This window comes from Panthera tigris, chromosome B1 (assembly GCF_018350195.1).
Source record: "Panthera tigris isolate Pti1 chromosome B1, P.tigris_Pti1_mat1.1, whole genome shotgun sequence".
In the NCBI taxonomy this organism is placed as follows: Eukaryota; Metazoa; Chordata; class Mammalia; order Carnivora; family Felidae; genus Panthera; species Panthera tigris.
The window spans coordinates 15,564,089-15,579,539 of record NC_056663.1 but is presented as its reverse complement, the minus strand read 5'-3'; the positions used below and the strand labels follow the sequence as shown (position 1 = coordinate 15,579,539).

The window sequence follows — 15,451 nt, the reverse complement described above, 5'->3', positions numbered from 1 at the left end:
TCAATTTAAAAAAAATTTTTAATAAGAGTTTTAACATAAATAAACATGCAAAATTAAGCTGATATGAACATATACCAACTCTGGTCGGTTATGATTTCAAAGCTAATTTTCAATAAAACTGGCTTACTTCAGTAAAAAACAAGAAATGAGAAGCAGAGTGATAAAACTTAGTTGATACAGACGGTTTTAATAAAAAGTTACTATAACTTAATATATTTATGTTACTAAACCACCTTCAGGCAAAATTACAGCCTACTTATATACCAGTCCAGAGTTAATTACTCTTGCAATACTTGCAAAATTAGTTCATCAGGAATTTCATCCACTCCACTATAATAACTGAGAAGACCATTCTCTGCAGCTTCTGCTAATTCAGCATCTTCGGTAGCTTCCAAAAAATAAGTATCATCAATGCCATTATCCCAGTCAGCATCGGAAGCTACACCTTTTGACAGCGTACTAGATGGTGGTTTATGAGGATTCTCGGTTTCACTGTTCATTGTTTCAGTCGCTGTGAACTCTTCTTCCTTTAGTTCAAAGGGGGAAAATAAGGGAGAGGGAGATAGGAAGAAAGTACAGGCGATTCAATGAGAACATGTGGTGATTTCACTAAACAGTCGATCTATGTTAAAGTACTAAGTACAAAACCAGTTCTTGAACAGATACTAAAATAAATATGCTGGATGATATGGTCTTCAATACAGTCACCATGGGAATGAGTTCATTAATTCAAATGTTGCTGCCACTGTACACTCTAAATTTGGAAACGCCCACGATTCCTCTGGTACTTTCTTTTCAGTATTCACAGATGGGATTGGAACAATCGTAGATGGAGTTTTTTAAAAAGCAGACAGTGCAGCTCAAGCCAAATTAGAAAATACACCTGCTATCTTAAAAGATTTAAAAGACTTGTTATCCTATTTATAAAGAATTTTAAGAATTAAGAACATGAATTTAAAAAACTGCTATAAATAGTTGAGACAATTGTCAAGATAGGGCTATACAGATTTGTGTATTAGATAACAGTATTGTTATGTACATTTTCTGAGTTTTAAAATTTTACCATATTTAAGAGTATCCTTATTCTCTAGTAATATACTTAAATGAAGATAAAGGGTTTTTTGTTTTTTGTTTTTTTAAGATACAGGGTTTCGATGGCTGCAACTTCCCTTCAAGAGATCTGTTGTGGACTGTTACCCCAAATTCATAAGTCGAAATCCAAACCCCCAATATCATGGTATTAGGAGGGAGGCCTTTGGGAAGTGATTAAGCACGAGGGTGCAGCCCTTATGACTGGGATTAGAAACCTTACAAAAGGGACCCCAGAGAGCTCTTTCATCCCTCTGACATGCGAGGACTTGTCACAGACTCTGAGTCTGGAGTTCTCTCTTGTCCAGCAAGAGAGCAGATGCAGAATTGAATACGAGAGGCTAATGTCCAGGAGGAGAAAGAGCCCCGAGTAAGGGACCTAGCTCCGAATTTGTTAGGATTAGAAGGCTCACATATGTGATAGACATGCAGAAAGAAACAATAATGCAGTAACCATTAACTCCTGTGTGAGACAAAAGGGGTTTTTGAAGATGTGTGGGGTTAGGGTCAAGACAAATCAAAATCTGGACACCGAGCAGACAGCTGTTTACTGCAGGTGCCAGGCACCACATGTGTTCATCTTAACTTTTCTAGGGGCTAAGACAGAGCATGCTACCTCAGGGTTAACAAGGTGTTTTTCTCAATAATTAGCCCTGGGTGCTTTCACCCTGTGGCAGCTTTCCACCTCTACCTGTTCTCCTATGCTTTCGTCCTGTGGAAGCGGCTTTCTGCCCTAAGCCTTGTTAACTAGTGGTGCAAGCTCAGAGAATTTTTAAACTTATCCCCCACGAGGATTCAGCGAGAAGGTGGCTCTCCATAACCCAGGAAGCCAACCAGACACCAAATCTGCCAGGGCCTTGACCTTAGACTTCCAGGCCTCCAGAACTGTGAGAAATAAACTTCTGTTGCTGATAAGCCATCCAGTCAGGGACACCTGGGTGGCTCAGTTGGTTAAGTGTCCAACTCTTGTTTTCAGCTCAGGTCACGATCTCACGGTTTTGTGAGTTCGAGCCCCACGTCGGGCTCTGCTGAGAGCGCAGAGCCTGCTGGGATTCTCTTTCTCTCTGCCCCTCCCCCACTTGCACTCTCTCTCAAAAATAAATAAAAACTAAACAACAACAAAAAAAAGCCACCCAGCCTGTGGTATTCTTTATAGTAGCCTAAAATGACTAAGACAAAATTCATCAAAAATGTGTATGCGTACAGTAGAGGGAGAAACACAAATGTAACCAATATTAACAAAGGGCAACTCTAGGTGAAGAGAGAGTTTGTTGTCCTTGTACAACATTTCTATAGGACAGTTACCAACACTCGGTAACAGAAATACAAATAGTAAATCTGAAAGAAGTTCAACTTCCTTAAGACTGTAAGAAATGTAAACAAAAACAACTGAAATACCACTTTTGGCCAAATAGGTTGGTAAAGGTCAAAGGTAAAAATAAACAATGTTGGCAAAGGTGTAAACAGGTGCTCTCTTAAATTGTGAAGCCTAATTTTGTATCATTTTTATTGGTACCAACTGGTAATACATACTACTGAAAACATTTGTGATAGCTGAAGTAGGAAAAAAAGGCTCTAACATAGTACGCATACTATGACTTTAAAAATATACACGGGAGCACCATAAATAGAAATTTCTGGAAGATCTGTGCCAAAGCACTTACATCTGTTATCTCTGAGTGGTCAAATTATATGTGAGGAGGAGTTTTTTCCCCTTTGGCTTTTCATGTATTTTCTAATTTTTTCTCAGAGTGAATGTGAATTATTTGGGCAAATAAAGGTTTTTAACAGGAAAACGTTAATGTGGCAATCTAGCAATATCTACCAAAATTAAAAATGTATACACTCTTTGACATAATTTACTTCCAGAAATTCTCCCTACAGAAAGAGTTGTTTAAAGAAACACAGAGATGAGTATTTTGGTACACTTTGTAAAACGAAACACGAGAAACTTGTTAACTGTCTGGGAGTGGTTGACTAGGTATCCATACAATTTCTTCCGCGGCAGTGACGGTGAGGTGCATCCTACCAGGTACGTGCTCACAAGGCACAATCACTACGGCACGCTCCGAAGTGAAAACTAAGTACTGCAGAGTGTGTTTAAAGGCTATGTGGACACGTCTGAACACTACTAACAGCTCATGGATACTGTTGTACCAAGAACTGATTACTAATGAGAAAGAAACTAAAACCTGCACTTACCTCCTTGAGCAGAAACAGGAGACCAACTTCAGCAGGTAATGGAAAACCTGAACAAGACAAAGAGTAAAACTGTTTTATATAGACCTCCTATTTTCACTTGGTATAAATATAAAAATGAACAACTCACAGTCCGATTTGAAGTTTTCTGCTTTACATACAGGGTCATGACATTTTTGATACCAAACTTCATTTTTCAGATCAACCAAAATCCTTTATATTGAAAAAAATAGAAAGGAAAAAGAGTTACAACTTGATTCCCAGACTGGATGGAAAACAAAATTCATCTACATGCTGCTTACCAGAGATGTGCCTAACTAAGACTTAAAGATGCAGACAAGGTAGAAAGTAGAAGCATTGAAATAAATATGCACCACCCAAAAGAAAACTGTGGTTGTCAAAGATAGCACGCAAAATGGACTTTAGGGGAAAAATATATGTATATCTATATACATATAGATACATATGCGATATACGTATAGATATGTCTATACATATCTATACGTATATCGTATATGTGCATATGTATAGACATATCTATACGTATATCTATAGCCAAAAGTTCTTCCAGGAAGACCTAATTCTCAACCTGTACCCACCAAATAAAAAAGCTTCAAAAATGCATAAGCAAAACTGATGGAACTCCAAGGATAAACAAATCTCCCATAAATCAAGATTTTAAAAAACATTCTTTCAGTATTTGATACAAATAGGCACAAAAAATTCAGAAAGGATATAGAAAATTTGAATGACATAAATTAAAAAGCAATTACCAAGTTTGATGTAACAGGCATACATGAATATTGTTTCAGATAGTTGGAAGTTCTTTACAATCACATATAGAACAATTCCAGGGGCATCTGGGTGGCTCAGTTGGTTAAGCGTCCAACTCTTGGTTTCGGCCCAGGTCATGGTCTCACAGTTTGTGAGTTCTAGCTCCACGTCGGGCTCTGCGCGGTCCAGTGTGGAGCCTGCTTGGGATTCTGTCCCTCCCTCTCTCTGCCCCTCCCACATGCTCTCTCTCTAAATAAATAAATAAACTTAAACACAAAACAATTATAAAAACTGACTGTGCCAGGTATCATGTTAATTTCACTGAATTTAAAAAAAGTATTCATACAACACATCTCTGACCACAAAGCAAACTGTTTAGAAATAAATATTAGAAAAATAGCTAATAGAAACACATAACTTGGAAATGAAAAACTTTTTTATCATTCTGAATTGTTCTATTTTTTTCTTTTCACTCTAAGAATGTAGTCTTATTCAGAGAATGACAGCTGGTCAATTTATTCGTAAGATATTTATCCATACTTATCTAGAGTTTTCAGAGGCTACTGGACCAGTCAGCTATTCTAAACTTTTATGTTAAATATGGACATTTTCCCAATACTACTCTTAAGTTATATCTCATTTACCTTCTTCCTTAAGAACTGCACAGGCTTGTTTTAAATAGTTGAAACGTCTGTAATACACTATAGAGTTTGCTTAGAGGCACTCTGTTAATGCTCTGGTGTGGCCAGAGGAAAAGCAAGCATTATTAAATATGAATGCAATCCTTACCAACACAAATTGAACCTTTTTTTCTCAATAAAAAAGCTAGCCCAGAAAAGTGTCTCATCCCATAAAGATTTATCATTTCCAAATCACAGTGAAGGGAAGTAAGTGATTTCCCAATTTTGTTTTCTATTCTGTGTCTCAGAGATGCCTCACTAAAACTGGTATCTGACAGAGTAACATTTGCAGAACGTAATATTGTAGTGACACTGCTCACATTGATTGTTAGACATATTAAACTCTGCATATTAAATGGTTACATCCTGTTTATATAGAACATTGGTCCAATAACAAAAATAGAGAACAGCAGCTGGAAATTTATCTCATTCAGTGTTCAGAGATAAAAGAGTTAACTATTCATTCCATTATGTTCTATAGATAAGTCCTTTTTTCACACGGAAATCTGCTGGCAATTAAATTATGGTATTTTTCCCAGCTACTGTATGAAGAAAATGCCGAAGGCCATCATGTACAGCACACTGCGACGTAAGGACTCTTCCGTTCACCAATTCTGGCGCACTTCCAAAATATACCCAACAATCCAGTTTTATTTCTGTCTAGGAGGCCGGGTGCCAAGGATAGGATATAAGCACAGGTACATATAAGCAGCAAGATGACAGTCAACAGACTCTGGAAACCGAAAACGGTAGACATAGTGAGGCCAGTGAAGCCCCAGCCACATCTGAAAAACATTTCTAAATAACCAATTACTCAAGGAAAAATCATGATGGAAATTAGAAAATGGAACTGAACGCAATTGAAAATATGTATTAAAATATGTGAAATAGAGCTAAATCGATCTTTAGAAAAAGCTTATTTACATAAAAGAATAGCTGAAGACCAATAAGTAACTAACTTGGGAAATGAACAACAGAATACACTCTAATAAAATAAAAGGCAGGAAGTAAGCAAAAATTTAAATGTTTGTTTATTTTGAGAGCAAGTTCCACACTGTTTATTTTGGAGCAGGCTCCACGCTCTCAGCACAGAGCCAGACCCAGGGGTCAAACTCACGAACCATGAGATCATGACCCGAGCTGAAATCAAGAATCGGATGCTTAACCGGTTGACTGAGGCACCGAGGTGCCTCAAGAAGCCAAAATGTAAAAGAGTTAACAAGGCCAATGTGAAGACTAATACAATTCTTGCCAGATTGATCAAAAAATAAATAAGGTAAAGACATAAGTGTTATTCAAAATTTAGTGCAGCTATAACTACAAATGTAGAATATACTAAAAATTTAAGAATATTATGAACAATTTCTGACAGTAACATTAAGCATTTTGGTAAAATAGACAAAGTACTAGATAAAAAGATACCCAACTAAGCAAACTCAAAAAGTTATGAAGAACCTGAACAATCCTAATAAACGCATTAATGCTGCAGTTCCCGAACTTCACATCAAACTGTCCCAGGGTCATGAAGAATATTTACATGTTCCTAAGGGCAACTGTCATACTTGACATCCATCATGCGCCCTGCAAACTACTTGCTTATGGCTCACAGCCTCAGAACTGTAACAGCCTTCATTCCTTTCGGTCCTGTCCTGTCTTTGTAGAGCTGAGGTTTTTGGTGGTGACTGGGATAAAAAGGACCACTAACCTCAATGCGGAATAAGACAGAACCATGGGGGTGACAGTGTCCAATCTAATTCCAAGGTTTACGAGGTTATGTGATGCTCAGAATGACACATATCCCATTAATAAGTATCCGTATTTGAGAATCAGTCAAAAGGGGGGGCGCCTGGGTGGCTGTGTTGGTTGAGCATTCGACTCTTCATTTTGGGTCATGTCATGATCTCATAGTTCATGGGATTAAGCCATGCGTCGGGCTCTGTGAGGACAGCACGGAGCGTGCTTGGGATTCTCTCTCTCCTTCTCTAAGTAAATAAACTATTTTTAAAAAGGGGGAGGGCACATGGGTGGCTCAGTTAAGCGTCCGACTCTTAATTTCAGCTCAGATCTTGATCTTGCGGTTCTTGAGTTCCAGCCCCACGTCGGGCTCCGTGCTGTCAGTGTGGAGCCTGCTTGGGATTCCCTCTCTCCCTGTCTGTCCCTCCCCAACTCGCATGCTCTCTCTCAAAAAGATAAACTTTAAAATAAAAAATTAAATTAAAATTAAAAAATTCTTAAAAAAAAAAAAAAGACGATCATCTTGTGATAATGATTTACTGGTAAACTTATATATCCATAGAGTAAAAAATTAGAAAGATATACCAAAATTATAACCACAGTTATCACTGGTTCTGGGCCTATGGGTAATCTTTTCTTTGTGCTATTCTACGTGATAGCTTTTGTGTATTGAGCATATATTTTTTGAAATGTTATTTTTTTTTAACTGGGTTAACCTACATATGTAAGTATAGCACTGAGTCATGCTACCCAATGTATTCGCTAGCTTCCTAGCAGAACTTCACAGTCTTTTCTCATGTCTGGCACACGTGCTATTTACACTTGATATACAGAAGTCTCAGCTTTGTGTTAAATATAAAACACAGCAAAACTTCCCATATCATAACCAGTAACTGCTGGGTTTCTGTCTTATCCCTATTCTAACCATACCTTTGTATTGTCTAAAATTCTTTTTTTTTTAAGTTTATTTATTTTGAGCGAGAGAGACGGAGACAGAGAGAGACAGAGAGCATGCACAAGTGGGGGAGGAACAAAGAGAGACAGAGAATCCCAAGCAGGGTCCTCATTGTCAGTGTAGGGCCCAATGCGGGGCTCAAACTAATGAACCGCAAGATCATGACCGGAGCTGAAATCGTGAGTCAGATGCTGAACCAACAGACACCCAGGTGCCCCTGTATTATCTAAAATTCTATTTGTGGTTTCACTTCATCCTTCACTCCCTCTCCTTTTGCCAGGGGGATTTTACAGAAAACTCCTAAAACAGGGCGTGCATGTTCCAACAATTCCAACTCTTAGCACCGAACAGTCTCCTTTTCACCCAAGTTTGCTTGATTTCAATTTACTCCATAATATGTCAAGGACCAATGGAAACAGACAAGGGAGAGATACTTCCTTCCTCCTGTCTACTGTCTCTGATTTCTTTCTAGCCCCACTCAATTCTACCTTACCCTTCTCAAGATTATACTATCTAATGGATTATTTTACCAAATAAAGTACAGATGAAAATGACATGTGCTAAGGTGATAATTAAGTTGGTCAGATTAAATATTTTCAAACATAAGCCAAATACAGTATCTGATGTAACTACATTCATTATAAGAACAAAATCATGTTTATACTCTCAACTGTAGAAATTATAAAAATTTAAAATGTAATGTTGGTTAAATACATGGAACTCAATAAACAACATTTACCTACATGATATTATTGCTCTTGTGCGCTCTTCTGATGTTTTCACACCAGCGATATTTACAAATATCATAAACCAGTAACTCTTCTGGGAAAAAGTAGCTCCAACGCCGAATTCCTAAAATGCAAATAATGTTTCTGAAGCTATTACAACTCCATCATATTACAGTGAATAAGGAATAAGATTATCTTTACCTCCTTGAATGCCATTTTTATTCACCAAAGAAAGAACAAATTGATCAATTTCAGGGTAGGGCGAACAATGAAAACCCTCGATGTTTTCTGCTGCAACAGAGAGAAAAATTCATTATAATTAAAGTGGCTAAAAGCTGAAGAGTTACATTTTAAGTTGTTCTTTAGTGCAATTACACGTTTCGGAAACTCTCCAGGTCCCTCCCCCCGCCCTCCCATTTCTCCATTTGTCTTTTAGTCAGTCATGGGTTCTGGCTTATCCTACAAGTAAGTAATATTCAAACCTCTCAATTAAGTCCAATGTTAACTAATTTTCACAAGAAGCACCTATAATCATTCTGATTGCTTTCTTCATTCTTACAAAGAGAAAAGCAACCCCTTACACCCCGGAGCTGGCCTACTCCTATCAGCTCGGCCTTGGTGTTGTGACAAACAGGCTGGGCACACACGGCTCAGCCCTGTATTTTCCTGCTGATGAGTAACCATTTCACAGAATTTCAACATCACATAAGGTCACTCTGTGGCCAAGATGATTCAAGACAAAAATAAGAGCGCTCTGCAATCACAAACAAAACATGAACTATTTCCAAACCACAAAAATGACTAAACGCCGCCCATCTTATTCATAACGGGGGCTGCTTTGCCAATTCTAGCTTTAGTCCCACTGTAGTCTGCCTTCCTTCTAGATAAACTTTATGAAGATAGTCAATCGCAGAATTGTCTCCGACAGTACCCAGCTGAAAACAAATCCACGCTGCCTTGGACACTCCTCAAAACACCCAACTCAAGCCTGAATCCTAGAAGTCGTTTCTAACACCCTTTTACTGAGCTGCCCCCACAGATCCCGGTGGTACGTGTTTTCCACACATAACACACGCCACTGGTTCACTGCAGGTGTGCTCTCCCGGGACCTTCAGCCGTAGGGCTCTGACAATTTGGTTATATCTCGTATCTAAGAATCTACTGGGATAATTTACAATCATTTACTTAAAATCTCACTTCATTTTTAAACACAGAATTATCTACTTCTTAAAATAAAGCCTATATTGGGGCGCCGGGGTGGGTCAGTCGGTTGAGTGTCTGACTCTTGATGTTGGCTCAGGTCATGATCCCAGGGTCGTGGAATCAAGCCCTGAGTCAGGCTCTGCTCTGAGAGTGAAGGCTGATTACAGACTTTCTCCCTCTCTCTCCCTCTGCCCCTCTCCCCCACTGTGTTCTCTGACTCTAAATAAATAAATAGGGGCACCTGGGTGGCTCAGTCGGTTAAGCGACGGACTCTCAGGTGTTCACTCTCTCTCTCCCTCCCATTCTCAAAATAAATACCCTTTTTTAAAAAAAGTGTGCAAATAAACAATGCCTATATTTCACTTACAAAAATAATATACATAATTGGAGAAACTTTGGAAAATATATTAAAGCAGAAATGAGAGAAATAAACTCCAAATCAGTATCTAGAAATAACTGTTAAACAAGAAGAAAATAAGCATAAGAAAATGTTATTCATGTTTTTAATGAAGCTGTATTCATACCTCCCAATTTCAGAGTCTACTTTTTCTCTTATAAATGGACATTTCCCATGTTATATTGGTTTTTATAAATTTTATAAATTGGTTATGGAGTATGTTATAGGAGGTAACCAATGCCATTTTGTTTTACATTTAGATTTGTTTCCAGTTTTTCACTGCTATAAATAATGATAATCCAAAATGCATTTACAAAATTGTTTATAGGAGAATATACGAAATCCTAGAAAAAAACCTCTATGTTTTTCAATATAAAAATGAAGGACATGCGTGAAAACCATGCAGTCATTAAAAGAACAGGGAAATGCAAGGGAAAGCTCCACGGGGTTCCATGGAAACTGATGGTGGCTACCCATCTTTGGTTGTGGACAGAAGGGAAGAGGACTTTTAGGTTTTTCTTTTTTTTTCTTTTTATTTTTGAGACAGCGTGAGCAGGGGAGGGGCAGAGAGAGAGGGAGACACAGAACCTGAAGCAGGCTCCAGGCTCTGAGCTGTCAGCACAGAGCCTGACATGGGACTCAAGTTCACAGACTGTGAGATCATGACCTGAGCCGAGGTCATATGCTTAACCGACTGAGCCACCCAGGCCCCCCTAGGTTTTTCTTTTAATAATGGTTTATTTCTACCAACAATCTACTCTATTTTCCCATTTCCTGCCCCCAAACCATCATATGATGGAAATTAGTGAATACACTTTAAAAATTATCTTTTCTTGGGGAGCCTGGGTGGCTCAGTCAGTTAAACATCCAACTTCTGCTCAGGTCATGATCTCGCAGTTCATGAATTCAAGCCCCACATCAGGCTCTGTGCTGACAGCTTAGCACCTGGAGCCTGCTTCAGATTCTGTGTCTCCCTCTCTCTACTCCTCCCCTGCTCACACTCTCTTTCTCAAAAAATAAACATTAAAATTTAAAAAAATAATAAAAATTTAAAAAATAAAAAATATAAATATCTTTTCTTTACACTTTTTCCCTTTTGGATAGAAACTAAGTTGTTTTAAAGGATCAGTAGATACTGAGGCACCTGTGTGGATCAGTTGGTTGAGTGATTCTTGGTTTCATCTCAGGATATGATCTCATGGCTCATGAGTTCAAGCCCCTCATTGGTGCAGAACCTGCTGGGATTCTCTCTCTCCCCCTCTCTCTGCCCCTCCCCTAATAGCTCTCTCTCTAAATAAATAAAGTCTAAAAAAAATAAATGATCAGTAGATATGAATACTGAAGATTTAAAATCTTCAAGGCAAAACAGACTTTGTATCCTTAAATTTTCATAGGAAATTGTTCTCTTAGAATTACCTTTAGTGTTGGTGCTGCTAAAACATTCAACGCGTTTTTCTTTATTTTGAGATGTGTCACATGTCAGAATTCGTAAAGTGTCTGAGAATCTGAAGAAAATAGGTGAAAGAAACAGTTAACATTATGTAAGAATTAAAGAGACATGGCTAGGGAAAGGAGACTGAATTTCAAATAGTTCCACATTAAAATCCTTTGTTCAACAGCTAATTGTTCTAGGGCAATCAAGCCACATTTGCTTACAAAAACACCAATCCTATCCATATAGAAAAGAGTAGTTTGGTGGTCACTTAAAATACTTTCTTTGGGCTGCCTGGGTGGCCCAGTCAATTGAGCATCTGACTCTTGACTCTTGATTTTGGCTCAGTTCATGATCCAGGTCGTGGGATCAAGCCTTGCATCGGGCTCTGCACTGAGCAACTGAGCGTGGAACCTGCTTGGGATTCTCTCTCTCTCCCTCTGCCCCTCTCCACCTCCCTCCCTCTCTCTCTCTCTCTCTCTCTCTCTCTAAAATAAATTTTTAAAAATTAAAATACTTTCTTCAACCACAGAGTGAACCAGAGGACTCTGGGACTGCTGAAGGTATAGAATGAAGTACAATTCTATTCTCCAAACATACAGAGCCTTTGACGTTTTTGTTACAATGGTTTGAAAAGTGTGAATAAGTCTGAAAATAATTTGAAAAGCGTGAAAAAAAAGAAGGAAGGAGGGATGAGAACAAAGGAAGAAATGAATTAAAGTTAACTGAAAGACAGACTCATAGCCATAAAGAATTTAGGCTTCATTTCAGGAAGAGAAATACTTATTTACTTGGCTACACAAAAGAAAATTAAGGAAACCCCATTGAGAAGAACTCTCCACTTGTATGAAATTAATACCGAAACTACAAAAGAAATAGGATTTGGTATTCAGGAGATGACTTCAGGCTGTATTAGAGGCCACTCCTGTGCCAACCACAGTGATACAATTCTTACACTTACCACTGTACTTCCAGAATCTCAGGAACAGCTGCTAACAACTAACACTTACCCAGCAGACATCGCGTGCCAGGCCCAGCTATAATTTTGTGTGTACCTCTTCCCTCATTTAATCTTCACAACTCCCTAAGATAGGTGTTAATATTATTTCCATTTTATTTTTAAAAAAAATTTTTTTTAACGTTTATTTATTTTTGATACAGAGAGACAGACCATGAACGGGGGAGGGGCAGAGAGAGAGGGAGACACAGAATCAGAAGCAGGCTCCAGGCTCTGAGCCATCAGCCCAGAGCCTGACGCGGGGCTCGAACTCACGGACCGCGAGATCGTGACCTGAGCTGAAGTCGGATGCCCAACCGACTGAGCCACCCAGGCGCCCCATATTATTTCCATTTTAAAGGTAAGGAAACTAAGACCCTGACATTACTTCTGACAAATGTAACTCAGTTGGTTAAGCACCCGACTTCAGCTCAGGTCAGGATCTCACAGCTTGTGAGTTCGAGCCCCGCGTGGGGCTCTGGGCAGTCAGCTCCAAGCCTGGAGCCTGCTTCGGATTCTGGGTCTCCCTCTCTCTCTGCCCCCCTCCAGTTTGTGTGCTGTCTTTCTCTCAAGAACACAGAAACATTAAAACAAATTTTAAGTTTTCATTACAACTAACTGTTGCAAATTACTACCTTGGAAGATATTCATGATATAATGTCGAGTGGATAAAACAACAGATATAACCACATAAATAATGATCTCAACTATTTTTTGAATGAAGGACATATATAAGTATGTATGAACATGCATATATGAAAAGTAGATATTAACAGTAACTCTATTTGCACATGGAACAGTTTTAATTTTCTTCTTTATAATAATACGTTACCCTAGAATTTTGAGAACTTCCTTTTCCTTAAGTTTGAATGAATTTACCCAACTCACATTATAGTACTATCCAATGCTGTTCACTGCTTAATAAGCATTCACGAATATGCAACAGTTTGATGTTGGTACTATATACTATCTACCTGACATTGCTGACCAAAGAAGACAGGAAACATTGATTTTCTTCAGATACAGTCTCCGAATGTTTAGGAAAAAACTTGTTATCTTCAGCAATCTCCAAAGCCACGTGCTTCCCTATCTTCGATGATTTATACAGCCGAAAGTTTCTATTTCTTGTATAAACTCCTATGTCAAAAGTTAATAAGAATAATTACGAACGCACGTTTTCAGCCATTTGGTTTTATAGTCAGCAAACATTAGATTCCTTTTGTATGGCGTTCTTAGGGAAACCAGTGCTTCCGGTCCAACGTGGCAACGTTGGAAGAGCCTGAGCTCACCTCCTCGGGTGAACACCCCTAATCTGTAGCTATATATGGAACAATCTCCTCTGAAAAACAGCCTAAAAACTGGCTAACTGACTCCTTCCGCGTGGAGGAAGGAGTCGGACAGCCCGTCAAGGCAGGTAGGAGAGGCTGAGACAACCTCACCGCAAGCCCCACCCCCACCATTGGGAGGGAATTCAAACCCGGAGCTTCTCCCTGAAAGGCAGAGGAGTCATACCTCACACACTTCACAGCCCAACGTTTAAGACCTGAGCCTAGGAGATGAGCCCCAGGAACATATGGCTTTGAAGACCAGCCGGGCTGGGGCCTAGGAGACTTGCGGGCCGTGGCGAACTAGGGAAGAAAGACTCCTTCGGGGCCTGCGTGCAGACTCACTCACCCCGGGGCCGAGTGCAGAAGCAGCTCTCCGAAAAGCACCCAGGGTTTATGTGAAAGAGGCTCATTTCCAAACTTTCAAGCGTTGGACTGAGAGATCTTCTTCAGAGATGGAGGTGGCCGGTGCCATCTTCTCTGCTTTGCTAAATCCGGCGGGCGCCATCTTTTCTCCTTCCTCCCCCCCTTTCCAGCGAGTGCCATCTTTGCAAGCCCCTCTGCCCCCCTCCAGCCGGGGGACACAATCTTTGGCCCCCCGCCTGCCGTGCTCCAGACCACCAGTATCTGCGGGGGGGAAAGCGTCTACTCGCATCCGGTAGACGCACTTTTACATCCGCCAAACCGTTTGTCAGGTAACCCCCTTGATCACCTGGCTTCAAAGGCCAGGGAGCCTTGCGTTCCTGGGTCCACAGGACTCTAACAACTGGAGGCACAGTTCTTGGTAGACCACCACTCCCAGGCCATGGCACTGAGAGCAGACCGAAACCCATCCCCAGTTTCTGACAGGCCGATTGCGTGTGCCTGAGGGGCAGGCTTCTGCTGTGGCACACTCCCAGGGTTCTACAGAAGGGCTCTCAGGGAATGGAGTCCAGGGGACCTAATTTTTGCACTCTCCCTCTGCCTCACTCCAGCTCACTGGTATCTTCCAGAAAGGAGCTTATGCCCTTTGCTTGGTGCCCTGATTTTCGCAGTTGCAGCCTGGGGACTCCTCTCTGTCACCTGGCTCTGCTGGCTGGTGGGACTTACCCTCACAGGTCCTACAGAACTGTCACCAATGGAGAAAGGGTTCTTAAGCAGCGGGCGTCCCTAGGGCACAGTGAGGCGACAGACCCAGGAGCTCAGTCAGCTCAGACCCTCTGTACAAGAGCCTGCCAGCTTCTCCTCACAGGAGCCTAACTGAACACACATCCAGGGGCTAATTGGAAACCTTTCCTGAGACCTTGGAGGGTGGGCACCATTCTCCTCCTGGCTTTTGCTGTGTCTCACAGCACCAGCATCTCTCAGAGGGGAGCTTCTGTATGTGTCTGGTGCCCCAGTTTTGACCTCTGGTACCCTGCTTTTCGTGGCCGCCTCCCAGGGCCTAACCCTCGATCACCCGGCCCCGGGGGTCATGGGACTGGAACGGTCAGGGAGCCAGTTCTGAGATGGCGACCACCACCGGCGCACCGCAAAGACAGCGGATTGAAACACCCCCAGCCTTTCTGGGAAAGACGCCTAACTGCTTGTCCCGGAGCTTCAGTCTGAGGGGCAGCCTTCAAGTTTGGCATACATCTAGAAGCTACAGAGCTGCTCACAAGGAACGTAGCCAGAGGACGCGATCTGTGTACTCTCCTTCTACCTCACAATCGCTCCCCAGGATCTCTCAGAAAGAAGGTTCCATGCTCAACAAGTCCTGATTTTTACAACTGCCACCGTGGGCACCTCCATATGACCTGGCTGTGCTGGTCAGCGGGACTTACGTTTGTAGTCCAATACAACCGCACATGCTCTCCATTCCTTAAAAGCTGCCGCCATGGGGCATCTGGGTGGCTCAGTAGGTTAAGCATCTGACTCTTGGTTTCAGCTCAGGTCATGGTCTCACGGTTCATGAGTTCC

At 40.8% G+C, this 15,451-nt stretch overlaps 2 protein-coding genes across 5 annotated transcripts in view; both read right to left on the bottom strand.

Moving 5' to 3' along the window:
- PRIMPOL (primase and DNA directed polymerase) overlaps positions 1 to 15,451 on the bottom strand; it is a 52,005-nt gene continuing 36,554 nt past the window's right edge. For 2 of the 4 annotated variants that reach the window (XM_015545171.2, XM_015545170.2), the window contains 7 exons: positions 13,163 to 13,325; positions 11,176 to 11,264; positions 8,361 to 8,450; positions 8,175 to 8,283; positions 3,419 to 3,501; positions 3,292 to 3,338; positions 1 to 527 (listed from right to left, as the gene is read on the bottom strand). In XM_015545171.2, coding sequence (XP_015400657.2) covers positions 279 to 527; positions 3,292 to 3,338; positions 3,419 to 3,501; positions 8,175 to 8,283; positions 8,361 to 8,450; positions 11,176 to 11,264; positions 13,163 to 13,325 — 830 coding nt within the window. In that variant the 3' untranslated portion in view covers positions 1 to 278. The remainder of the gene's footprint in view (positions 528 to 3,291; positions 3,339 to 3,418; positions 3,502 to 8,174; positions 8,284 to 8,360; positions 8,451 to 11,175; positions 11,265 to 13,162; positions 13,326 to 15,451) is intronic. The other 2 variants (XM_042982969.1, XM_042982970.1) reach the window with 2 other exon arrangements.
- On the bottom strand, positions 4,795 to 5,721 carry LOC102954165 (protein kish-A-like). The gene has a single exon (XM_042982971.1). It carries the CDS (start codon positions 5,536 to 5,538, stop codon positions 5,311 to 5,313), a length of 228 nt encoding a protein of 75 aa, XP_042838905.1. The 5' UTR covers positions 5,539 to 5,721; the 3' UTR covers positions 4,795 to 5,310.

Coding starts and splice junctions, on each gene's coding strand:
- LOC102954165 (XM_042982971.1), bottom strand. CDS start 5,538: ATGTTTTTCAGATGTGGCTGGGGCTTCACTGGCCTCACTATGTCTACC.